General features: G+C 43.1%; 1 protein-coding gene across 1 annotated transcript in view; it reads left to right on the top strand.

Moving 5' to 3' along the window:
• The window catches only part of NCKAP5 (NCK associated protein 5), a 1,041,554-nt gene that overhangs the window by 847,272 nt on the left and 167,566 nt on the right, over nt 1–26,716 (top strand). Inside the window, exon 10 of the mRNA XM_066346570.1 lies at nt 11,171–11,290. Within this exon, the coding sequence (XP_066202667.1) occupies nt 11,171–11,290 (120 nt within the window). The remainder of the gene's footprint in view (nt 1–11,170; nt 11,291–26,716) is intronic.

Raw genomic sequence — 26,716 nt, 5'->3', positions numbered from 1 at the left:
ATTTACATGTTAAGAACAGACATTAGCACTAATGAGACACAGGCAGAGGTTGAATTCTAAATAAACAAATTTAGCCTTTGAAGTTGAATCTTGCGGAGACCCCCAGAATGGCCTGTGCCAAACGGCATGTGCACAGATACCCGCTCTGGAGGCAGAGCGCACCTGCGCCCCCGAGCAGGTTGGTGCGGGGCAGAGCTGCTTACTGGTGATCTTCCTTGCTTACAGGGTCGTTTTTTTAATTTATTTTTAAATTTTATTTATTTATTGTGTTTACATAGATTCCAATGTGTCCCCGAATGCATCCCCCCTCCTTGTTATTCCCCTCAACATCTCCCTTGCCCCCTTCCCGACAGCTCCCTCCCCCCTTCCCTTCAGGTTTAATTCCTTCCTCAGTTCACATTGTTCCTTGGATTCCTCAAATGAGTGAGGTCATATGATATTTTTCTTTCTCTGCCTGGCTTATTTCACTCAACATAATAGTTTCCCAGTCCCTCCGTGTCGTTGCAAAATGTAATATTTCCTTCTTTATCATGGCCCCATGGTATTCCATTGTGTATACGTGCCGCTGCTGTTTAATCCACTAGTCCACAGACGGACACTTGGGCTGTTTACAGATCTTGGCTATTGTAAACAATGCTACAATAAACATGGGGGTGCATTTTTTTTTTTTTTAGTCAGTGATATGTTGTCCTTGGGATATATTCCTATATAAGTGGAATGGCTGGGTCAAAGGTAGTTCCATTTTTAATTTTTTGAGGAATCTCCATACTGTTTTCCACAGTGGCTGCACCAGTCTGCATTCCCACCGGCAATGCAGGAGGGTTCCCTTTTCTCCACATCCTCACCATTTGTTAAAGAGGCTGTCTTTACTCCATTGCATGCTTTTACCTCCTTTGTCAAATATCAGTTGTCCATAAAGGTGTGGGTTTATTTCTGGGTTCTCTGTTCTGTTCCATTGAACTATATGTCTGTTCTTATGCCAGTACCAAGCATTTTGAGTACGATGGCCTTGTAGTATCACTTGATATCAAAAAGTGTGATATCACCCACTTTATTCTTCTTTTTCAAGATTGCTGAAGCTATTCCTGTTCTTTTTTGGTTCCATATAAATTTATGGAATATGTGTTCTGTAACTTTGAAGTATATCATTGGTATTTTAATAGGAATTGCATTGAATTTATAAATTTTTTTGGGTAATATAAACATTTTAATGATGTTTATTTTCCTAACCATGAACACGATATATGCTTCCACTTGTATGTATCTTCCTTGATTTCTTTTATCAATGTTCTATAATTTTCTGAGTATGAGTCTTTAGCCTCCTTGGTTAAATTTACTCATAGGTACTTTATTTTTTTGGTTGCAGTAGTGAAGGGGATTGTTTCCTTAATTTCTCTTTATGACATTTCATTGTTGATATATAAAAATGCCACTGATTTCTGTGTATTACTTTTATATCCTGCCACCTTGCTGAATTCATTTACCAATTCTAGTAGTTTTTTGACTGAGACTTTAGGGTTTTCTATATCAAGTATCATATTATCTGCAAATAATAATAGTTTTGCTTCTTCTTTTCCAATTTGGATGCCTTTTATTTCTTTTTGTTGTCTGTTTGCTGTAGCTAGGACTTCTAGAACTATGTTGAATAAGAGTGGTGAAAGGGGGCACCCTCGCCTTGTTCATGATCTTAAGGGGATTGCTTTTAATTTTTGCCAATTAACTATGATGTTGGCTGTAGGTTTGTCATAGATGGCCTTTATCATGTTGAGGAATGTTCCCTGTATTCCACATTGCTGAGAGTTTTGATCATAAATGAGTGTTGAATTTTTTTTATATAAATAAATTTTTATTAATTTTAATGGAGTGACATCAATAAATCAAGGTACATATATTCAAAGAAAACATGTCCAGGTTATCTTGTCGTTAAATTATGATGCATACCCATCACCCAAAGTCAGATTGTCCTCTGTCACCTTCTATCTAGTTTTTTTTGTGCCCCTCCCTCTCCCTCTCCCCCTCCCCCTCTCCCTCCTTCCCTCCCCCCTCCCCCCCGTAAGCACCACACTCTTGTCCATGTCTCTTCATCTCATTTTTATGTCCCACCAATGTATGGAATCATGCAGTTCTTGGTTTTTCCTGATTTACTTATTTTACTCCATATAATGTTATCAAGATCCCACCATTTTGTTGTAAATGATCCGATGTCATCATTTCTTATGGCTGAGTAGTATTCCATAGTGTATATGTGCCACATCTTCTTTATCCAGTCTTCTATTTTTTTTTTTTACAGTGATTAAAGCCTTTAAGCAAACTCTTGGCCAATACAGCAAGAATCTATAAAAGAGTAGTGTCCTTAACATGTTCACCAAGTCCAAGTTGGCACCAACACAATTCTAAATCCCTGCAAATGCAACCCAACCCCAGTTCAGTTCATTAGGAGCTGTCTCAAAGAGCAGGAGTCCAGGAAAAGTCCACATCCAGGAAAAGTCCACATGGCACTGGAATTGTTGTCACAATTCTATACTTTGCAGCTCATGTCCAAGTCCCAGTGACCGCTGTTTCTAGCTGGTAATGATTCAGGTAGACTGGAAAAGCCATCTGCAGCATGTGTGGAGATGGAGCTTCTGTTCTCCTCTGCCTGGAGAGATGAGACCAGGGTGCTTTTCCCTGGAGCTCTGTGACTGTGGCTTGGTAAAGAGATCCTTGGGGTACACTAAGCTGGGTGGCAAAGGTAAATTCATAATAGAAGTTGGCAAAAGGGGGAAAGAGAGCTCTAAATTATGAGTAGATCCCAGCCTGAAATATGAGTGGGGCATTGAGGTAGGAAGAATAAAGGAAACACTATATATTAAACAAAACAGCCGAAAATAGGACTATCAACACCCACAACAGAGATCTTCGAGGGAAGAATAAAAAACCTGACTATTCAGGCAAGACATAGTTAAGTGGCCCTTGTGCAAGTGAGATCAGTTTACCTGCTTCTTGGAAGAAATATCGTAGGCTCATCCACAGTGTCGTAGATGGGGCCAACAGCCCTGGGCACCTTCAGCCTTCAGTGACAAACCCCAGCATTCTGGGCAAAGTTAAGTCATAGGTGGCTGGAGCAGGGCTGGAAGAGACTGAACCCTCCCTTAGAGGAGCAAGGGAGAAGCCTACCTTCCAGTGTCCCTTTTTCCTCACAGCAAAGGCATGTAAACCTGGCAGGCTTTAGCTCAATGACCTTCCTATTCACTATTGAAGCAGGACCCAGGTGGAATCCTATGAGACCCCTTTGGGGCGTTGGAGCCTTTAAGAGCATATCCTAAAAGCTGGTAGTTCACCTGATCTCTATTGGGCCTTTTCTGCCTCTTGGTACCTTAAAAGCCATGCTCAAAAGATCTTGCTGAGGGGTTTGAGGATCCCCATGCGCCTATATAAACCTTTTCTGTATATCTGGAGCTATTTGTAAAAAGACAAAACAGTGTTATTAGCTGGATCAAATAAAAGAAGGTAGAAGTTTGCAGGAGAAAAAGATTTGGTGTCTCCTGTTCATCAGCATTCAAAAGAAATTTAAATTTTTTTTAAGTAAAAAGCATGATATGGTAGACCCGTAGGAGTTCCAAGATATGACTCCCCCCTTTTAAATTTTTTTAAATTGACCTTAAAATATTTGCTGGGTACACTTTAATAATACCTTGGCTTTAAAGATTGTAAGAAATATACATAATTCAAAAGGTTTGACAAAATACAGTAAATGCTTTTGCTCCATATGCAGGAGCATTGTCAATTTAACCAGTTTAGAAAATCCAATAATAGAAAAATGCATATAGACAATGAGCTATAACATGCTTAGCAGCCTCTACTGTTCTGACAGAGGTTACTATAAATCCAGAATATGTGTCCACTGTAACGAGGACATAGGACTGTTTGCCAAATGAAGGTTTATGAGTAACATCCATTTGCCAAAGTTGTCCTGGTAGGAGTCCTTGAGGGTTAATTCCAAATGAAGGGAGAGATTGTAGTATAGGACCCCTTGGACAGGATTTACCAATCTGCTGTGCTGCTTCCCGAGAAAGTTAAAACTGTTTACACAGGGCTGCAGCGTTCTGGTGATGAATAGTATAAGACTGAATTGCTCGATCTGTCATGGTTGCTCCAAATAATTTTCTTTTGGGTAGCTTGATCAACAAGGGCATTCCCTTGTGCTAAAACTCCAGGGAGCATGGAGTGAGCTTGAGTATGTCCTATAAAACCTGGAGCTCTATGTTGACATACAAGTCTTTGAAGAAGGAGGAACTGCTAAAATATTTCATCAGCAGTTGTCCCTAAGACAGCAGTCTTTATAGTTGAAACAACCATACGTAAGTATTTGCTGTCTGTATATAGATTAAAGGAGGAATATGGCAAATGCTAAAAAGCCATGATAATGGCATATAATTCTAGTCTTTGAGCTGATTTTAAGTTGACTGTTTCAGTATAAAGTTGTCCATTGATTTGCAAAAGTGATTTGCCATTTAGTGGAAGTTTCCCAGAGCCATTGTTGTTGATCCTTTGAAAAAAGGAACAACAATAATTTTGAGGCTCAAAACCTATAAACTGTAAGGGTTGCCTATGCCCCTTGATAATCCAGGAGGCAACAAGATCAAAATATGTAAGTGTATTCCATGGGGTATTAGATGGCTCAATGTGCCCAAGCTGTAGCTGCTCTTGTACCAATTGAGCAGCTCTCCTGAGAAAGGGGCCATTGGTCTACCCATACAGGATTATCTGATTTCCAAGTAATTGGTTCTGCACAATGCATTGTTGGGGTAACAGGAGCTACCAAGGCCCCTATGCTAAATTTTGATATCCTAATCCACACCTTCTGGTATTGGGTGCCACTTCTATGAGGATGAGAATTCCTCGCTGTTCTTTCCCTAGTCCCTTGGTGGGCAAAAATCCCCGATCAAGCATCTGAGTACTGATTAAATCATTAGGACTGACAAGCAACACTCCGTATTTTTCAAAACATCTCTACCCCACAAATTAACTGGCCATCCAGGGAGCACATAAGGCTTAAAAAAAATCCAGAATGACTTTCTTAATCTTCCCAATGTAAAATACTAGAACTTTGTTGAGGGGATTTACTCTGCCCTATACCTTGTAATTCTGTGGCTGCTGCATGAGTGGGCCAGGAAGGAGGCCAATGTAGCTTAGCAATAACAGATACATCAGCTCCAGTATCTAAAAGTCCTTTAAATTTATGCCCATGTATTGTTAGTTCCATTTCAGGGCGTTTCTGACCTATTTTTTTTTTTAAATCCAATTGGCAAAATCAGAGGAGCCAAATCACCAATTTTCTTGGGGCCCCTTTTGCAGGATGTGGCCTGAGAAGCAGAATTAGCATCCTTATACTATTCTTTTAACTGCCTAAATTAGCCGTGAGACAAATTCTTTTTTTTATTATTAATTTTAATGGGGTGATATTGATAAATCAGGGTACATATGTTCAGAGGGTGCTGGATTTTATCAAATGCTTTTTCTGCATCTATTGAAATTATCATGTGGTTTTTCTCCTTCCTTTTGTTTATATGGTGAATCATGTTGATTGATTTGCGAACGTTGTACCATCCTTGCCTGCCCAGAATAAATCCCACTTGATCATGATGTATGATTTTTTTCATGTATTGCTGGATCCAATTTGCTAATATTTTGTTGAGGATTTTAGCACCTAAATTCATCAGGGATATTGACCTAGAATTTTCTTTCTTTGTGTTGTCTTTGCCTGGTTTTGGAATCAGAATTATGCTTTCCTCATAAAAGGAACTTGGAAGTGTTCCTTCCTCTTGAATTTTTTGAAATAACTTGAGAAGGATAGGAGTTAATTCTTCTTCGAATATTTGGTAGAATTCACCAGTGAAGCCATTGGGTCCCGGGTTTTGTTTTTTGGGATTTTTTTTGATAAGTGTTTCAATCTCATTTGTTGTAATTGGTCTGTTTAGGTTTTCTGATTCTTCCAGATTGATTTCTGGAGATTATATGTTTCAAGGAATTTGTCCATTTCACTTAGGTTGTTTAATTTTTTGGCGTACAGTTCTTCATAATGTTTTCTTACAATATTTTGTATTTCTGTTGTGTCAGTTATTATTTCTCCACTCTCATTTCTAAATTTATTTATTTGAGTCCTCTCTCTTTTTTTCTTGGTGAGTCTTGTTTAAGGTTCATCAATCTTGTTTACACATTCAAAGAACCAGGTCCAGGTTTCATTGATCCTCTGTATTGTTTCTTTAGCCTCTATGTCAGCGGTTCTCAACCTGTGGGTCGCGACCTCAGCGGGGTCGCCTAAAGCCATCAGAAAATACATAATGCATATCAGGTATTTACATTCCGAATCATAACTGTAGCAAAATTACAATTATGAAGTAGCCATCAAAATTGTTTTTTGGTTTGGGGTCACCGCAATATGAAGAACTGTATTGCGGGATCACAGCATTAGAAAATTTGAGAACCACTGCTCTATGCCATTTGTTTCCGCTCTGATCTTTATTATTTCCTTCCTTCTGCTACATCTGGGCTTTACTTGCTGTTCTTTATCTAGTTCTTTTAGATGCAGGGTTAGGTTGTTTATTTAAGCTTTTTCTAGCTTCTTAAGAAATGTCTGTAGTGCTATGAACTTCCCTCTCAGTACTGCTTTTGCTGTGTCTCATAAATTTTGAGTTGTTGTATGCTCATTATCATTCGTTTCTAGAAATTTTTTCATTTCTTCTTTGATTTCATTGTTAACTCATTTGTTATTTAATAACATGCTATTTAGTTTCCAAATGTTTGAGTATTTTTCAGTTTTTCTATTGTGGTTGATTTCTAGTTTCATGCCATTGTGATCTGAGAAAATGCTTGATATGATTTCAATCTTCTTAAATTTGTTGAGACCATTTTTGTGCCCTAACATGTGGTCTATCCTAGAGAATGTACCATGAGCACTTAAAAAGAATGTATATTCTGCTTCTTTAGAGTGAAAGGCTCTGAAGATATCTATTAAATCAAGTTGATCTAGTATGTCCTTTAAGTCTGCTGTTTTTTTGTTAATTTTCTTTCTTGAGGATCTATCTAGTGATGTTCATGCGGTATTGGAATCCTCTACTATTATAATATTGCTGTTGATCTCGCCCTTTATATCCATCAAAGTCTACTTTATATATTTAGGTGCTCCTATATTAGGTACGTAGACATTTATAATAGTTATATCTTCTTGTTGGATTCCTCCCTTTATCATTATGTAGTGACCTTCTTTATCTCTTACTACAGCCTTTGTTTTAAAATCCATTTTGTCTGATATAAGTAATGCTACCCCAGCTTTTTTTTAATTTTCATTTGCATGAAATATTTTTATATCCTTTTACCTTTAGTCTATGTGTATCCTTTGTTTTGAGGTGTGTCTCTTGTAGACAGTATATGTATGGGTCCTGTTTTCTTATCCATGCAGCTACTCTATGTCTTTTGATTAGATCATTTAATCCATTTACATTTAAGGTTATTATTTATATGTAGTTGTTTATTGCCATTTTATTCTTTAAAGCTATATTCCTCTTTTGCTATATTCATTTCCCCCTTTGTTCTGTTTATATCAGGCCCCTTAGCATTTCTTGCAACATTGGTTTGGTTTTATTGAATTCTTTAAGTTGTTTTTTTTTTGTCTGGGAAGCTTTTTATTTCTCCTTCAATTTTAAACAATAGCCTTGCTGGATAAAGTAGTCTTGGTGGTAGGTTCTTGTTCTGCATTACTTTGAATATTTCTTTCTTTTATTTTTATTTTTTTAATTTTTTAATTTTTTTATTTTTCTGAAGTTGGAAACAGGGAGGCAGTCAGACAGATTCCCGCATGCACCCAACCAGGATCCACCCGGCATGCCTACCAGGGGGCGATGCTCTGCCCATCTGGGACATTGCTCTGTTGCAACCTGAGCCATTCTAGCACCTGAAGCAGAGGCCATAGAGCCATCCTCAGCACCCAGGCCAACTTTGCTTCATTGGAGCCTTGGCTGCAGGAGGGGAAGAGAAAGACAGAGAGGAAGGAAAGGGGGAGGGGTGGAGAAGCAGATGGGCACTTCTCCTGTGTGCCCTGGCTGGGAATCAAACTCCTGCATGCCAGGCCGGTGCTCTACCACTGAGCCAACCAGCCAGGGCCTTTGAATATTTCTTACCATTCCCTTCTGACCTCAAGTGTTCCTGTTGAGAAGTCAAATATCATCCTGGGGGCTCTTTTGTAGGTGATAGTCTTTTTTTTCTCTAGCAGCTTTTAATATTTTCTCTTTATATCTTAGCTTTGCTATTTTAATTATGTGTCTTAGTGTGGATTTCTTTTAGTTTTTCTTTAATGGAGTTCTCTGTGTTTCTTGAACTTGTGTTACTTTTTCCTGAATCAGTTTAGGGAAGTTTTCAGCTATGATTTGACTGAACAAGGTTTTATCCCTTACTCTTTCTCTTTTTTTCAGGAATTCCTATGATGCAGATGTTGTTTCTCTTTAGGATGTCACAGAGCTCTCTTAGAGTTTCCTCAGATTTTTTTATTCTCTTTTCTTTTTGCTGCTTCTCTTCCATGTTTTCATTTATCTTGTCTTCTAAATTGCTGATTTGATCCTCTCTTTCATTCAGCCTGCTTTTAATTGCTTCTACTGTAGTCTTCATTTCAGATATTGTAATTTGTCATTTATGACTGGTTTTTCTTTATTATTTCAATGTCCTTTTTAATACTTGTTATTTCTTTATTTATGTGCTCACTATGACCATCCATTGTTGTTCTAAGATCTTTCAGCATTCTAATAATCATTATTTTAAACTGCATCCAGTAGTTTGCTTATATTTGTCTCACTCAGCTGATTTTCTGGGTGTTTCTCTTGTTGGTTCATTTGGATTACACTTCTTTGTCTTCCCATTTTGTCTGTGTTACCCTAGACTTCCCTGGCTGGGGCCTGGGGCAGGTCAGTGGGGGTCATTGCCTGTGACTGGTTCTTATCCACCTTTTGGTGGCTACAGGTGATCCAGATCTTGTGGCTGCCTCTACTGGGTCCAGGTGCTTTGTAAATATCAGCTGCACTCCTAGGTTTGCTTTTATCTACTCTTTGTCTGGAAGAGGTTACTTTAAATTTCAAGTTCCCCTAAAATCCGCTTTCTGTTGTCTTTTATTGCTAGCTACTTGTTGGGCTCAGTACTGTAATTCAGTGATTAAGTACGGTATTAGATGTGGCCTAGTTCTTAGCCTCAGGTATCATTCTATCCAGACATTTTAGCTCTAGTTTTGTGGCCTGTCTACCAGGCCACCGCCACTGTTGCTGCCTGGGGCTTTTGGGCTCAGGTGCTGCTGGATCCAGCCCACCTCCATGACCTGCTTACAGGGTCTTAAGTAAAGTCTGTATCTGCCCTGTGTTGGAATATGTAGACAGATAAACTAAAAGTGTTGAGAACTTTCACTCTCTTTATTATGCCATCACTAGAGGATAGAATTCATCATCATCATTCCCTTTAACAAAATAATTGTGGAAGTGTATTTAGCTCCTGGTATATGTGTGCTGTGGTAGGGGATAGAATAAGAATATAGGAACAATATGTTTGTGCTGTTGTTAATTTGAGTATTTTCTTATGCCTGCCTTTTGAGGAATGTACCATCTAATTGACAAGATAAAAGTAGCATATGCTTGCCTGACCAGGTGGTGGTGCAGTGAATAGAGTGTCAACCTGGGATGCTGAAAACCCAGGTTTGAAACCCTGAGGTCACCAGTTTGAGCATGGGCTCACCTGCTTGAGTGAAGGATTGCCAGCTTGAGTGTAGGATCATTGACATGACCCTATGTTTGCTAACTGGAGCCCAAGGTCACTAGCTGAGCAAGAGGTCACTGGCTCAGCTGGAGTCCCCCCCCCCATCAAGGCACATATGAGAAGCAATCAGTGAACAACTGAAGTGCCACAACTACAAGTTGATGCTTTGCATCTTGTTCCCTTGCTGTCTGTCTCTCTCTCTCTTTAAAAAAAGAGAGTTTCATATGCTAAAAAGTCATATAAGAGGCATTGAAGGCTTGCTGGAGTTCAGAAAAGAAAGCAGTCTTTGAGGGACACAGATAAAGTGTCAGTGAGGTGCTAGATGGAATTTGGATTGGGTGTCAATCAGAGAGCCATACTTGTACTGGAGAAAGAGGTGGATGAGTAGGAAAAGTGATTATGGCAAATGGAGGGTGGTGACAGGAATACAGAGAGTTCTGGAGAACAAAAGACAAGCCCCTATTCTTTGTGTGGTAAGAACAGAAGCCTTTTTTTGAAAATCATGAAATGGTGAAAGGTGAAGTTCAAAATGTAGAAAGGAGCTAGTTTTCTGAAGAATCTTGAAATGGGGACTTATTCTAGTCTTTCTTAAACCCCATCAAAGAGCATATAGACATTTAAGTACTGTAAGTATCTTTATCACAAGTCAGTTTGGGAGGCCGTCCCTTGGTGAGAGTCTAGGGACCCCAGATGCTCCTGTGTGAAAGCTTCGAAAAGGTCTCTGTGGTGTTTGAACTTTTCCAGAGAGTGGCTCCCAATGGATGGCAAGATATGAGTTACTCTACTTCTCCAGCACTAAGACCAAAATGCCCCCAAAGATTTAGAAGTCCTCTAGTTCAGAGGATGGACAAGTTTCAAGTGGCCTTTTAAAGCCTTTGCCTCGGAGCTGCCTCGCTCCCACTAAATGCATCACTGGCTCCATCTGCCACAGCACTGAGGACTTCGGCTCGTCCCCACAAACGACAAGGAAAGGCTCCATCAAAAGTGATTGTTTCTTTAGTTCATCAAATCTCTATTCACTGCAAAAACATTATTGTCCTTGTGGTTTGTGCTTTATGATTGTTTTTATGAAGACAACAAACAGGCAAAATTTATAGATGGAAACTTAAATTGACTTTATATCGCACTAAGATTTACCATCTTCAAAAATAGCATGCTAGATTAATGCATTTCTGATTTCAAGGTGCTTTTGTAAAAAAAAAAAAAGTCTTCTGGCACACAATAATTCTATCAGACAATGGGCTGTGTAAGAAAACATTGTGTGTGATTTATTGCTGAGGCATTTGAAGAACAAGAATATTATTTTCTACTAATGTGTCTGGAATATTAGATAAAATATATTTATAATATGCTAAGGTATTTTCAGTTATAGATTTTTTTTTCTTTCCGTGTGTTGTAGGATCTAAGGGAGGAATGTGTCAAGTTGAAAACAAGGGTGTTTGATTTGGAACGGCAGAATCGGACGTTAAGTGTCCTATTCCAACAGCGACTCAGACCCACTTCTGATCTGCTCGTCCAGGTATGTGCTATCATGGAAAATAATCTTTGCTACTGAGCTGCTATTGACAAGAAGTTACTTAAATCCAAAAGTCATCAATACCTCCCTGGGCAAGGCATTTAACGTCAGAACCTGGATTATTTCCCGTCTCAAGGGATATCATTAAAACTGAATATTTTTCAAATTTCTGAGTTTTCTAAAGCTACAATTAGATAAGAAATGCATCCACAAATAATAAATGCTGAAAGGGAGAATTGGAAGTTGTCCTCTAGTAAACTAAGCAAAATCAAGGAACCAAGTCAAGAAATAATTGATTACTTGGGGGACCAGTATTGGTCTTGTACTCCATAATGAGCGAGGAGGACTTTTGTTTTATGTAATGACTGCAGTTTGTTTTCCTCCTCTCTTTCTCTCTCTCCCTCACAAACACACACACACATGTGTACACATTCCTCATAACACAATACTTCCTATATTGTGCCTCAGTGTTTACAGATTCTCACTGTGTAAGTGTTCCCACTGAACTTTCTTTACTTTTTTTTTTAGCATGCAATGTTGTAGAAAGTCAAACTATCAGCTGATCCTGATAAATTTCTAGAGAATATATCTGATTGCAGGAAACACATGAATTAGCAAAGGGGGCTGGAGAGCTGATCTTTGCTGGTTTTTATTTTCCTTTTTTTTAACCTATTAATATATATGTTTTCTTAAACTCTGTGAGCCTTTTGCTCAGAGCATTCCAAGGCTTGGCTTGCAAAGTCTATGTGGGGTTTCACAGGGGCGATATACAACTAATGTACAAAGAATAACCCCCAGCTACCTGGTCTAATTGGCTGAGAGAAAGGGAAGACAGAGGTATCCTCTAAACCAGGGGTCCCCAAACTTTTTACACAGGGGGCCAGTTCACTGTCCCTCAGACCGTTGGAGGACCATCACATACAGTGCTCCTCTCACTGACCACCAATGAAAGAGGTGCCCCTTCTGGAAGTGTGGCGGGGGGCCAGATAAATGGCCTCAGGGGGCCACATGTAGCCCACGGGCCATAGTTTGGGGACGCCTGCTCTAAGCTACACTGTCCAGCACTGTAGCCACTAGCCACATGGCACTATGGAAACTGAAAATTAAATTAAGCTAAAATAAAGTTTCTATGTCAAACTGACCACATTTTAAGTGTTGAAAAGCCACATATGGTTGGTAGCTACCCCATTAGACGGTGTAGATATAGAACATTTCCATCGTCTTAGAAAGCTCTACAGGACAGCACTTTTCTAGATGGTTGAGGCAGTATTGGTAGTTTACCCTCTGAACTTTGGCATGAACATCTTTCCCTGACTCCTCAGGGAAATAATGAAAAATTGCAGTTCATTTAAGAGAAAGAAAGATGTTTGATAAAGCTGAACATCAGAATGTAATCCTCCCCCCCAAAATTAAAATAAAACAACTCTGAATTGTAAAATACAGTTCTTCTCTTAAATTAACTTCCTCTCTTATTTATCTGCTACAGCATAATTCATAATTTATGAATCAAAAATTGTGTGGAAAAAGATCTTCTGTTTCCTAGTCTTGACCACGATAAATGTTGGTCGTAGAGAATCTTGCATCTATAAAAGGTTTTCTTTTTCTCTCTTATAATCAAGACCCAATATTATAATTACTTTCATCAGCTATTATTGCATGGTCATAAATTTTTCTCTTTTTCCTCTTTTAACTTGAGGCTTTTCCGGAACAATGTGTAAGGCTCTGTGTATTCTCTCTTAATGAATCATAGTGATCTGTGTCCACAGTGAGGGCATGTACCATAGATATTTAGGCTTTTTCATTGGCCTTCACAAGTGTCTTAAATCCATATCCAAATGGCAGGGAATGGTGTATATGCTCCCAGGAGAACTCAGTGCTTATTCATTGGGTGCTTTCAGCCAATATGCTTCACAGTCCTCCCTAAGAAGTCCTCATGTCCAGGAGTTATTCTAGTGTAAATGGTCCTGTGAGGAAGGATGCCAGAAACTGTGCTCCCTGCCCTCTAGCTCTGTACAGCTCACATGACAGCTGCCCTTTCAGGAGTTCTGTTTCCTGGGGGATTTTTTTTTTGTATTTTTCTGAAGTGAGAAGTGAGGAGGCAGAGAGACAGACTTCCACATGTGCCTGACCAGGATCCACCAGGCAAGCCTCCAACCCAGGATGTTCTGCTCATCTGGGGCACTGCTCTGTTGCTACCGGAGCCATTCTAACGCCTGAGGCACAGACCATGGAGCCGTCCTCAGCACCCGGGCCAACTTTGCTCCAATGGAGCCTTGGCTGCGGGAGGGGAAGAGAGAGACAGAGAGGAAGGAGAGGGGGAGGGGTGGAGAAGCAGATGGGCGCTTCTCCTGTGTGCCCTGGCCGGGAATCAAACCCAGGACTTCCACACACCGGGCCGACGCTCTACTGCTGAGCCAACCAGCCAGGGCCTCAGATGCTCTGTTTTTTATTTGACTCATGATGTTTCATTTTCTGGTCGCACAAATACATTTGGAGCACTGGGTAAAGGAAAAGCAGTCTGGGCTTGCCTGACACTTACGAAAGCTCTGTAACTACTTGTTGAATGGGATAATGAATAAGTGACACAAGTTCATTCTGCAGTTTGAGGAGTTAATTTTTCATACACCCAGGAGAAGTTTATGCCTCCACTGCTTTTTCTGAACATTGCCAGTCTAACGTGGGTGCTTTGGAACTGTGCAGCCACGCGGGACCAGCCCCGTCTGTTTGAGATGTGGCAAATCCGCCGCTGTGCCTGGTCCCAACTATTATAGACCTTATAGCTCTGCCAATGGACTGGAGAGTCAGAACAGTATGTTACCAAGTAGTTTTCTGCCAGTTTTAGAAAATGGTAGTTGTTGTTATCTGCTGAATACAACCTAATGGTTTCCCATAATCTGAAGTAGCCACCTACAGAAACATAGAAAGAAGATTGTTGAACCAACCCTTTGTGATTTCAGTAGATACATTGTAAGTAGTTGAAAAGAAAATAATTTATAAGAAAAAGTCAACTCTCAAAAATAGAGAATAAGAGACTGCATGGATATTATCAGGCAACTTCTTATATAGGAGGAACAAAATGGAATTGTTCTAGGATTAGTTGACAGATTCTGGGAAACGTACAAAGGAAACCAATCAGGTTTGAAAGGAAAGGAAAAAAAGCCTCATCTGAAAACTAAAATTTTAAGAATGGCAGTAAACTTCTCTGTTGATTCCAATTTCTATAATGATATCTCTGGGACTATGTGTAGTAAAACAAATCAGATGAAAAGGGCCCTCTATGTGAAAATCAACAATTTGAGCTAGATTCTAAAGAATTGAGAAGCTAGAATCACAAATGAAATCCAAAAGTAAATCGTCTTAATGGAACTGAAGTCTGTAACTACACTTGTTTGAACCTCCAGGCCAGATAACCGACGCTTACCGTTTCCTCTTATATATCATATGTTGAACAACACCCTCAACTTCCTGAACATTGGAAGCTAGTAGAGAGCTCTACACTAAGTGTACTTCTCTTACCAATTGAGTTGAATGCTTGCTATGAATGAATTGTTTGTAACTCAGTATGTTTATACCCATAGTACATGTCATAGTAATTATGTAATTTCTAACTGCTATCTAAATCAATAAAATATGAGGCAAAAGGAATTGTTTATATAAAACAAAGTTGAGTCCCTCAAAAGCATCTACTTAGGCAAGTCTCTAAAAAAAATGGTTATAATCCAATGAAATACAGGTATGTAATTGTAAAAAGAATTGTGGGAGACAGGCAATTGTGTTAAGTATAGAAGCATTCTACATGCAAATTGTTTTTCAAGTGCCTTTAAATTCTTGTTCTGTTAAGAAAAAAAAACTAGAAATCATACACAATGCATTAAGCATGTGCTTGATACCAATAAAAAAAAAGTTGGACACTAATTATTAGGATTCCTAGGCAAAGAAGCATATTTGACCCTACTAAAAATGTTATTTAACAAATACATAGTGCTTATCATGTATCAGATACTATTCTATAGTGTTCATCAATTTAATCTCCGTTACAATCCTATGAGGTAGAAAATATCGCTATACCCATTTTACAAAAGAGGCACAAAGGGGCTAAATCACCAGCTGGCAACTGACAGAGTGGTGATTTAAATCCACAGTCAGGCTTCCTTTCTGCGTGGCCTCCGCACAAACGCAAAACACAAGTGGACACAAGAAACATTTTCTGATTCCATACTCTAACTGACATTTATCTATCATCTATCTATTATCTATCTATCTATCTATCTATCTATCTATCTATCTATCTATCTATCATCTATCTACATATCTATCTAAGTGAAAGGAGGGGAGATAGTGAGGCAGACTCCTTCATGAGCCTGTACTGGGATCCACCCGGCAACCCCCATCTGGGGCTAATGCTCAAATCAGCTAAGCTATGAGGCTGATGCTTAGGCCAACTGAGATATCCTCAGTGCCAGGGGCCAATGCTGGAACCAGTTGAACCAATGGCTGTGAGGGATAAGAGAGAGATGAGGGGGAGAGAGATGGGAAGAGAAGCAGATGGTTGCTCTCATGTGTGCCCTGACCCCAGGATGTCCACACACCTGATCAATGTTCTATCCACTGAACTTTGGCCAGGGCCCTAACTGACATATATATTAACTGAACCACGTGTGATGGAGCCAGATCAGAGGGCTCCTGAAATGCAATCATTAATAAGGAGCCTACCATTTTTATGCTTTTCTGAAAGGCTATTATTTGTAGCATCCAGGAATATTCCCTCTCCTATGTGTTGTCCTGCTTTTGTCTTGTTTTGGATACCTGTTATCCTTATCATAGGACATTTTTTTTTCTTTAATATGCTATTTCAAAGAGTCTTAGTACCCATATCCTTAGGCCAAGATAAAAAGAAAAGAATGTTACAATGTAGATTATTCACACACACAGTTGAAAATCTGACAGTTTAGAACTGAAGTGTAAAAATTTGCTGTCACTTCTTAGAGTGCTGACTTTTGTTTGCTAATGTTTTGTTTTATGTTACTTTAGATGAGATGAGAGGATTTTAAAATTCTACTTGTGCTTCTGATTATTTTTCTTAACACTAAATCTTAATATTCAACGTATAAATCTATCTAAGAGTCTTATTTCACAGGACATTACATGACACACTCACCTCTCCACCTATCCTCAAGCATGAATCCTGTTTCCTGAGAACCAACCCAATACCACCACCTCTCAGGGTCGTTCAAGGTCGATGTGGTTCTCCCTTAATTTCCCCTTGCTGGAGCTCCTGTGGTATTGATGACCCATACCACAAAGTTAAGCAGCTCCTGGTCCATTATAGAATCATGTAATCATCTCTCATGGTGGAAGTGATGCACTGCAACCGGCGTCACTCAGGGTTTCATGGTTTTAACTTTCTGTTTCACCTAAATACTAATCTCCTTGAAAGCAAGAACTATGTGAATGTGATATTTTACCCCTTCATAGCTATTATCACTGTTCATAATATATATTCAGTGTGTACTTGTTGATGGGTCAATACTTACACACATTGTGGGGACCCTTACAGTGAAATCCAGGATGTTGGCTCTGGCTAACAACAGAAACTTCACAAGCAGTACTAGCTCCTATGACTTTCTGGGCGGCTTGCCCCAGCTCCAGTTCTCATGCATATTTGGGCTACCTGCCTCAGCTTTGATTCCCAGGCTTTTGTCTGACTCAGCAATTGATATCATCGCAGTGATGTAATGGTTGATGTAATGTTGTTACTGTGCCACTACAGGGGCTCCACGGGTTATGACAGTCTCAGCATACGACGTTTAGAGTTTATGATGCTCACTCTCATAAAAACCTTAAAAATTTGAGACATGAGTGTTTCGGTTTATGCTGTTAACACTGTACTTACAGACTATGTGAGCAAACTAGTTTGTTGTGCGTGGTGAAAAAATACGCATTATTCTTTTTCTGTGGCTTAGTTGTGTTTTTATGTTCCAGATTATGATTTTACAACTGTGTTAGATAGGTAAATGACTTAGGCTATGGTGTGTTTTGATTTACACCAAAATTCGGGTTACATCACTATCATAGGAACAAAACTGTGTCATAACCCAAGGACCTTCTGTATTGTCCCTAAGCCCTATATCTACCCACAGCAGCACTGCTAGAATAGGAGCAAGAGCAGCAGAGATGAACCAGGAATAAAGCATTGCAGCATGTACCACCTTTCTCTAGCTCCTTGCGCTTTCTTTACCTTAGGGACCTCACCGCCTACATCATCCCTTGTGGAACAGGTGGGCTCCAACAAGGCTATTTGGCTATTCAGACAAATTGGAAAATATCAACCATACTAAACATTTTAAAATGTATAAATTATGCTTTTTAAAAGGTCTATACCTCTGCCTTTGGAGCAGTCTCAAAATACATACAGTTGGAAGAGATGAAAAGGAAAAGAAAGCATTAAGAGGGCGTTATAATATATGGTGAGCAGTAAAGGAAGAGTAGATGAGTGAATGAAGGATTGGGTAAAGGATGGGGCAATGGTTTTTTTTTTTTTTTTTCTTTTTTTTTTTTTTTTTTTTCTTTTTTCTGAAGCTGGAAACAGGGAGAGACAGTCAGACAGACTCCCGCATGCGCCCGACCGGGATCCACCCGGCACACCCACCAGGGGTGGTGCTCTGCCCCCCAGGGGGCGATGCTCTGCCCATCCTGGGCGTCGCCATATTGCGACCAGAGCCACTCTAGCGCCTGAGGCAGAGGCCACAGAGCCATGCCCAGTGCCCGGGCCATCTTTGCTCCAATGGAGCCTTGGCTGCGGGAGGGGAAGAGAGAGACAGAGAGGAAAGCGCGGGAGAGGGGTGGAGAAGCAAATGGGCGCTTCTCCTATGTGCTCTGGCCGGGAATCGAACCCGGGTCCTCCGCACGCTAGGCCGACGAGGGGCAATGGTTTTGAGTCCCACTAATGGAAGCTTTCTTTTCCTTCTGATTGATCAATGCCTCCCTTGAACCACAAACTAAGACATCAAGAGAAGAGGCTGCAAAATACACCCAACTTTAGAGCAGTTACCTGGCTTCCACTGCTAAGATATAAGTTTGCTTTATGAGTTTCTAAAATTGATGGGCTTGACCCTTGGGTTGCTTGTGTGTCCACCATGGAGGTGGGACCTAGTTTAGAAGGACCCACAGAGCAACAGGAGGAGCAGTCCCGTGATGCTGAGTAGCACCGGGGCTGACTGCGGGGCCTCCACAAGCAGCGATCTGTTATCCCGCCTGCTTAGGGGACTGTGGTGGCTCCGTGAGGGGCACTTGCCGGGCAGGGAAACATGGAGTGTGCAGTGAGGATGCTGTCTCCCGCAGTGGTACCAGAGAGGACAGTAAGGTGTGTGCAGTACAACAGGTGACTTCCCGGGAGGGAGAGGGATGGTTAGGAGGGTCACGTGACCCCTGCAGGGCAGGGTTTTCAGTGATGAGATGCCCTGCATGAGGCTGGTTTGGGGTCAAGTGAGAGCATCAGCAAAGATACGGAAGAACATTTGCGGTTAGGGCAAGTCATGGTTTCCCCTCTCCATAGTGTGTCCAGGGTCCTTGACGGACTGTCTTCACGCTTAACAGCCTCATTTTCTTTTTTTCTTCCTACTAATTCTTTATTTAGCCAAGCAAAAATGCCTGCACTTCGCAGAGCATGCCATAGGCTTTCTCTCAGCTGTTTCATTTTGTATGTCATTTCTCTATCTAGAATGGTTCTCCACTCCCACCATCCCACCCTGCTCCTCCTCTTCATTTAGTTAACTCACTTGGCGCACCACAAGTGTGTGAGTGCTGGTCCAGGGGTCAAATGCAGTTCTTCGGAGGCTGTGCTCGACAAGTACCCTGGAGAACAGAGGGGTGTGCACATGAGAGGCTGCAGGGGCAGGATTGGGGGACTCACTGTGTTGGTCAAGAGTTTGGGAAGGGAGCAACGTGGGACAACGCACGTCCCTTTTAAAGAACAGTGCTTGCTACCAAAACATCAAAGTACGTGTATTTGGAAAAGATCTGGAAACTATATGGCAGACATTAAACACTTATCTCGAATGGGGCATAATAGACTAGCCATGCGAAATGATCATCAGGACGATGAAGGAGATGGAGACGAACACGACCGAAAAGAAAAAAAAAGAGTTTGGGAAAGGGTTACAGAAGAACTGATGCCTCAGTGTCAATCTAGAGAAATTCATAGGAGTTTGTTAGGTGCACAAGAGGGAGAGTATACATGCAAGCCAGAAAAAGTAGGGTGTGCAAAGACGCTAAGGTGTGAGAAAGTGTCTGTCCTCTTTCCAGTCCTCTTTCTAATCCGTGTGCTTTGAAAGTTCTCCTGGAATAAAAGCAGTGCCCTCAGTCTCCTACACACGTCCTGCTCACTAGGTCTCAGCCTATATTGATAATGTTACTTTGTAAGTATGCTGCAGTTTTGTTTGTTTTCATACATGTTTTTTCTTTCTTTCCACATCAATTGAGGGGTGTTTTCTATTTTATTTTATTTTTTGCAAGACCCAGGCTCACCTGTCCATGCATCATGATGAAATGGTGTGCTTCCTATCAGCATTATTATTGATGGTACAAGAGGTCGGTTTTAAGGAAGTTGGGGTATGATTTCTACCCTTTACTTACTTGCTTTGACTTTAAATTCATAGGGACAAGGGCATTGCTTACTGACCTTTGAGTCTTCCAATACATGAAAAAGTGCACCTCAGTAGTGCTGAGGGAGCTGATGATTGAGTGAACCTGTGGAACGACAGAAGAGCCTGCCAACAGAGGACATGAAAGGAAATAGCGTCACAGAAGAAGTGACCACAGGGAGAAGAGAAAGGGTTGAGAGCTGTCCTTAGGATACTGTGTACGTAAGAAGAAGTCAGACTTTGAAATATTGTTTAGATAAGTCCAGGCGACCAGAGGAACTTATCTCCTCTTTTACATGAACTCTAGTTTGTTTTGTTTCTGCCTTAGTTTTGGTTTTATCTCTTCCTGTTGCCAGTGAGACCGCAGATAGGGGTTCCATCTTGGAGCTGTTCGTGCAGCAGCGCTGTGGAGAATTGTGTTCTATAGATACCCTTTAGCCGAGGGACTGGCATTTCCATATTGTTTCAAGGCTGTGAGTTTTTATCTCTCCCTTCCCAATGCCCTACCCAAGTTCTAAAGTTAGTTACTGGAAGAAACCTGCTTCCTGTTCTTTGTATCCTCCTAAAACTGGATATATCCCAGATAGCTATTCATTGCTTTGTGAAGGAAGAAGAAACATGTATGAAAAAAAGAACTATAGCATATTTTAAAAGTAACATATTAATACAGGCTGAAACCTAGTGAGAAAAATGTGTGTAGGAGATTGAAGGGTGAGGAATTATTACAGGAGAATTTTCAAGAGCACATGGCTGGTTCTGCATCAACCATCTTCTCCCAGAAGCATTGAGAACTCTCACGCCCAAGACCAGCATCACAAACTGAATGCCTCACAGGGCTGAGCCCGGTGAAGGACTAAGCCAAGGAGGCTGGAGCTCGGCTGCGACTCCAGCCAGTCGTGCTGCGGGAGATGCCGGCACGGCACTGCCAGACCTTTAGATAGTTCAAGACACTGCACACGCAGACTGTTGTGTGCAATCTCTCAATTCTTAAAGGTTGGCACCTGATTCAACTATTTTATATCACTGAGGAAGCCCAGTAAAATATCTGTGGGTCAGATCTGGCCTGCAGCCTACATTTCTACCTTTCCTCTAGTGGTGGTGGATTTGAATTGAAAATATGAGACTCATTCTCAGAACACCTGGGCACTGGGCTCCACACTCATATTCGTAGTGCAGCCAGAATATATTGCTGTGTTCATTATTTTAACAGAAATTCGTAGAGCACCTACTGAGGCTGCAGAGGTTATCATGTAATAAGGAGACAGATACTATGGACAGTTGTGCGGTAGGGCAGTCAATTAGGCAGAAATGTTTACCAGCAGAGGTCCTCAGAGGAAATAGTGATTAGCACTACGTGGGGTGTCAGGGAAGCTTTTTAGACACTATTATCAACCAAACTGGTCTTTGAAGGATGAATAGGAGTTTTTTAAAGTAACAACTTTCCAAAGAGCAATTTGTGGACTAAAGTCAGGACTTAACTTCATACTGAGATTTATATACAGCCCAATCCCAGGTCCTGGCTTTAATCACAACTGTAAAATTATAATATTGTCTTAACCTGACCAAATCTTGGTTGGCCTCCCAACAGTATCAGAGTAAGGCCTTGCGCGCTGCAGAACACCGAACACCTCTAAGGACTGCCATGCTAGCTGAATTCTCTGTCATGCTGCCTTCAACAACACTTCTTTCTAGGATTTTATCTGGGGAAGAACCTAGTTAAGGTGAAGTAAGAAAACACATGAAAAATCAACAGTCTAAATCTAAGATTTGTTTTAAGGATTTTAACATTAAACAAAGGTTCAAAACCTGGACATAAATCAATATTATGCTGAAATAGACTAGATGATTGAAATGTAAATTCAGGGAATGTACCTCATAGCATGCAACATTCAGGCTAAATATTTTTTTCATATTTTAAACACATAAGGAAACTTGATAATCCTGGATTCAGTGAATTTCATGCAGTAACTATTTAGCACAGTAACCTTAAAAAGCTCCCCCAGTAAAAAATTGTTATTAAGTATTACAGTTTCATGAATTTTGGATAAATGTAGGGATTTGGAGGTACAAGGGACAGAAAGTGTTGAGAAAGGAGTGGTGATGTTCACCTCGGGAGGTGCTGATGCGGACTGGGGCAGTAATGTTTTGGCACTCGAAGTCATGCAGTGCTCCTTGCTCTCAGTGGGTGTCACACCAGGGGAACATTTCCTAGCACGGAAAGATGAAGTAACCCCATTCTGACATGGAAGACCAGTGTTCCCAGGAGTGCAGAGCCGTCTGGCTCTGTTCTCTCACCTCTCTTATCCCGAGGTGCCCTGCTCTGAGACCGGCCCGGACACCCCTGGGAGCCGCTCCTGCGGCTGGGCAGGGACCCACAGCCTGCTGCAGCTGTCTAGGTGCCCTGCTCTGAGACCGGCCCGGACACCCCTGGGAGCCGCTCCTGCGGCTGGGCAGGGACCCACAGCCTGCTGCAGCTGTCTAGGTCGGAGGCTCCAGCACAGCCTCCCTCCTGTCGGCTCACTGAGAAAGGGTACTGTTGAGGTCCTAGCTGCACGGGTGAGGGAAGCAGGGGAGGGTGGGGTGTACACCAAGGAAGCATGTAGCAGCGTCTGGAATCTCTCAGCAGAGCCCACCAGACCAGCTGAGCCTCCACAAGGAGAGAACTCCTCATGCTGGTCTAATGCTCAGGGCGTCTTGGGACAATCAGACCCAGGACACTGATGGAATGACCTCGGCTGAGCCTGCCCTGCTGCCATTGCTAAGACATGAGCTCGCACTGGGGTCACGGTAGCTCCCCACAGGTCAGAGGAGCGCAGATGGATACTCCCCAGGAAAGACTCTCTCCATCTTCACACTGGTTTCAGCTTGGGTCCCTGGTTGCCCCGGGATGGTTGGGGTTGGCTTCAGGGGCAAAGCAAAATCCCCTCACCCACCTACCACCACTGCCACACACACACTCACACACTCACACTCACATACACACACACGCATGCACTCACACACACACTCACACACACACACACACTCACACACGCACACACTCACACACGCACACTCACACACACGCACACTCTCACACACACACACTCACACACACACTCACACTCACACACACTCACACACACACACACACTCTCACACTCACATACACACACGCACGCACTCACACACACTCACACATACACTCACACACATACACACACACACTCACACACACACTCACACTCACACACACACACTCACACTCACACATGCACACTCACACACGCACACTCACACACACACGCACACTCTCACACTCACACACTCACACACATGCACGCACTCACACACTCACACACACGCACACTCACACACACGCACACTCTCACACTCACACACACACTCACACACGCACACTCACACACGCACACTCACACACACGCACACTCACACACGCACACTCACACACACACACACTCTCACACTCACACACACACTCACACACGCACACTCACACACGCACACTCACACACGCACACTCACACACACGCACACTCACACACACACGCACACTCTCACACTCACACACACACTCACACACGCACACTCACACACGCACACTCACACACGCACACACACACACGCACACTCACACACACACTCACACACACGCACGCACTCACACACACACTCACACACACACACACACACACACACACACACGCCCAAGTAAAATTTGTAAAAGGTCTGATGGAAATCTTTTTTTTTTTTTTTTCATTTTTCTGAAGCTGGAAACAGGGAGAGGATGGAAATCTTGAGACAAGGCGGTAGAACACTTTGGTGAGGTTGAGAAACCAGAGGGATGTCCCCATGTCTGCTGTTCATGAAGCCATCTTCATACAATCAACTTGTAGTGGCCTTTAAAGCAATTTGTGTTCCTTCACAGGGCCAGTTTTATCAATCACTGTCAGCCTTGTGTCCCTAAATCAAGAACTAAAATAATTCTTTTATTTCTGCAAAATCTGGCAAGTTAGACCGTTCACCTGCATGGAGGTCTGCTGGGCGGAGGGACATGGCCCTGTACGTCCCAGACCCTGGTCTGGAGGCGGGACGGAGGTCTGCTGGGCGGAGGGACATGGCCCTGTACGTCCCAGACCCTGGAGGGACATGGCCCTGTACGTCCCAGACCCTGGAGGGACATGGCCCTGTACGTCCCAGACCCTGGTCTGGAGGCGGGGTCACTGCGGAGGCACTGGTACTTACGACAGGCCTCACAGACCCGTCATCGCTGCCTTCTGCCACACTGTGCTTGATAAATCTCTCCCGTTGTCCCCCAGGGAGAGGGGTCCCGGGGAGCACTCCCTGTGAGTAATGCTGAGGAAAAGGAGCAGGGGAATGTGCAGGGCTCCTGCGATAAGGCGGCCACGCAGCTCTGTCACCTGGGTGTTCTGTGTTGAGGCTCAAGGTGTATTTCTAAACTGTGTAGAGTGAAGGCCAGTCATGGTCAAAATGAAAGTTTTCCAAATAGGTCTCTGTAGTTACAGTAACAATACAGCTTGGAGGCCATACCTCAGTAGCAGGGAGACCTCATCTCCTCAAATCCTTACGGTAAGCCCAGAGTGGCATTGCTATTTTACAAATAGGAAAATGAAATTTCTAGAGACTACTACTACTTCTTAGGGGTCTTCTGGTCCCAAGACCAGTGGGTGCAAAGTCCCCACCACCTGCACGGGCCTTCGTCTTCCATCGTCATGTGCGCTACTTTCTCCAAGGCTATACAAGGGAAGGGTGTTACACTAGCTTTCAGCACATCGGCCAATTAAAAGTGATTTAACAGTCTGTTTGGACTTGGCAGTGTGCTCCACTTTGGAAAAATCGAGTTATATACATTGGGTGGTGTCCTAATAATCTGAGTTACAGACAACACCATTGTAGAGATAGCTGATATTTCCCTGAATAAGGACAGTGAATCTAATAACCTAGTAATATGATCAAATCACTTTCCCTAGAACATGTTTATGCCAAGAAATAATAGAGTCAGAATATCTGAGATCATGTAACATGCCCACCTTGTTATCCTCTGCTCAGGTCAATTTGTGCCTGCTGCAGCGTCACAGTCTGTTTAGAGCAGACAGGACCCCCGAGGTCCGGTTCCCGCACTGCACCTTTTCCACCGTCTGTCAGTTGGAAACTTCCCTGAATTAAGGAAGAGGGGTGAGAAATATCTTTTCAGCCTGCCGAGCAGCTTTGGGAAATGGTTTAGGTGGAGTGGCTGCCTGGAAACATCTCACTTCAGGAAGGCACGGTGGGGAGAAGGGGGAGAAGGCACGGTGGGGAGAAGCAGAGGGAGAAGAGCAGAGAAGGGGGAGAAGGCACGGTGGGGAGAAGCAGAGGGAGAAGGGGAGAAGGGACGGTGGGGAGAAGCAAAGGGAGAAGGGGAGAAGGCACGGTGGAGAGAAGAGGAGAAGGGGGAGAAGGCACAGTGGGGAGAAGCAGAGGGAGAAGGAGGAGAAGGGACGGTGGAGAGAAGCAGAGGGAGAAGGGGAGAAGGCACGGTGGGGAGAAGCAGAGGGAGAAGGGGAGAAGGGACGGTGGGGAGAAGCAAAGGGAGAAGGGGAGAAGGCACGGTGGAGAGAAGAGGAGAAGGGGGAGAAGGCACGGTGGGGAGAAGCAGAGGGAGAAGGAGGAGAAGGCACGGTGGAGAGAAGCAGAGGGAGAAGGGGAGAAGGCACGGTGGAGAGAAGAGGAGAAGGGGGAGAAGGCACGGTGGGGAGAAGCAGAGGGAGAAGGAGGAGAAGGCACGGTGGGGAGAAGCAGAGGGAGAAGGAGGAGAAGGCACGGTGGAGAGAAGAGGAGAAGGGGGAGAAGGCACGGTGGGGAGAAGCAGAGGGAGAAGGAGGAGAAGGCACGGTGGGGAGAAGCAGAGGGAGAAGGGGGAGAAGGCACGGTGGGAGAAGCAGAGGGAGAAGGGGAGAAGGCACGGTGGAGAGAAGCAGAGGGAGAAGGGGGAGAAGGGACGGTGGAGAGAAGCAGAGGGAGAAGGGGAGAAGGCACGGTGGAGAGAAGCAGAGGGAGAAGGGGAGAAGGCACGGTGGAGAGAAGCAGAGGGAGAAGGGGAGAAGGCACGGTGGGGAGAAGCAGAGGGAGAAGGGGAGAAGGGACGGTGGGGAGAAGCAGAGGGAGAAGGGGAGAAGGCACGGTGGAGAGAAGCAGAGGGAGAAGGGGAGAAGGGGAGAAGGCACGGTGGAGAGAAGCAGAGGGAGAAGGGGAGAAGGCACGGTGGAGAGAAGCAGAGGGAGAAGGGGAGAAGGCACGGTGGGGAGAAGCAGAGGGAGAAGGGGAGAAGGCACGGTGGAGAGAAGCAGAGGGAGAAGGGGAGAAGGGGAGAAGGCACGGTGGAGAGAAGCAGAGGGAGAAGGGGAGAAGGCACGGTGGGGAGAAGCAGAGGGAGAAGGGGGAGAAGGGGGAGAAGGCACGGTGGAGAGAAGCAGAGGGAGAAGGGGGAGAAGGCACGGTGGAGAGAAGAGGAGAAGGGGGAGAAGGCACGGTGCAGGCTGCTAAGATCCAGCCGGTTTTAGAGTCAAGCCCCCGCCCACCAGCCTGCTTGGTGACCATGGGCGGTTTCCTGAAACTCCTAGAACCTTAACTTTCCATGTGGACAAATAAACCAGTGGAAACACATCTAAACTATCTAGCACCCTGACTCTCACCATGGAAGCTGACCAAACGCTGCGAGCTCTCCTTTCTCTTCCTGCCCTTAGGCCCTATGTCTAGCTGGCAGGGCACCAGGAAGGGTGCAGACATG

Source organism: Saccopteryx leptura, chromosome 7, assembly GCF_036850995.1.
Source record: "Saccopteryx leptura isolate mSacLep1 chromosome 7, mSacLep1_pri_phased_curated, whole genome shotgun sequence".
Taxonomy (NCBI): Eukaryota; Metazoa; Chordata; class Mammalia; order Chiroptera; family Emballonuridae; genus Saccopteryx; species Saccopteryx leptura.
The sequence above is the reverse complement of the archived record's forward strand: the minus strand, read 5'-3'. Positions and strand labels throughout refer to the sequence as shown.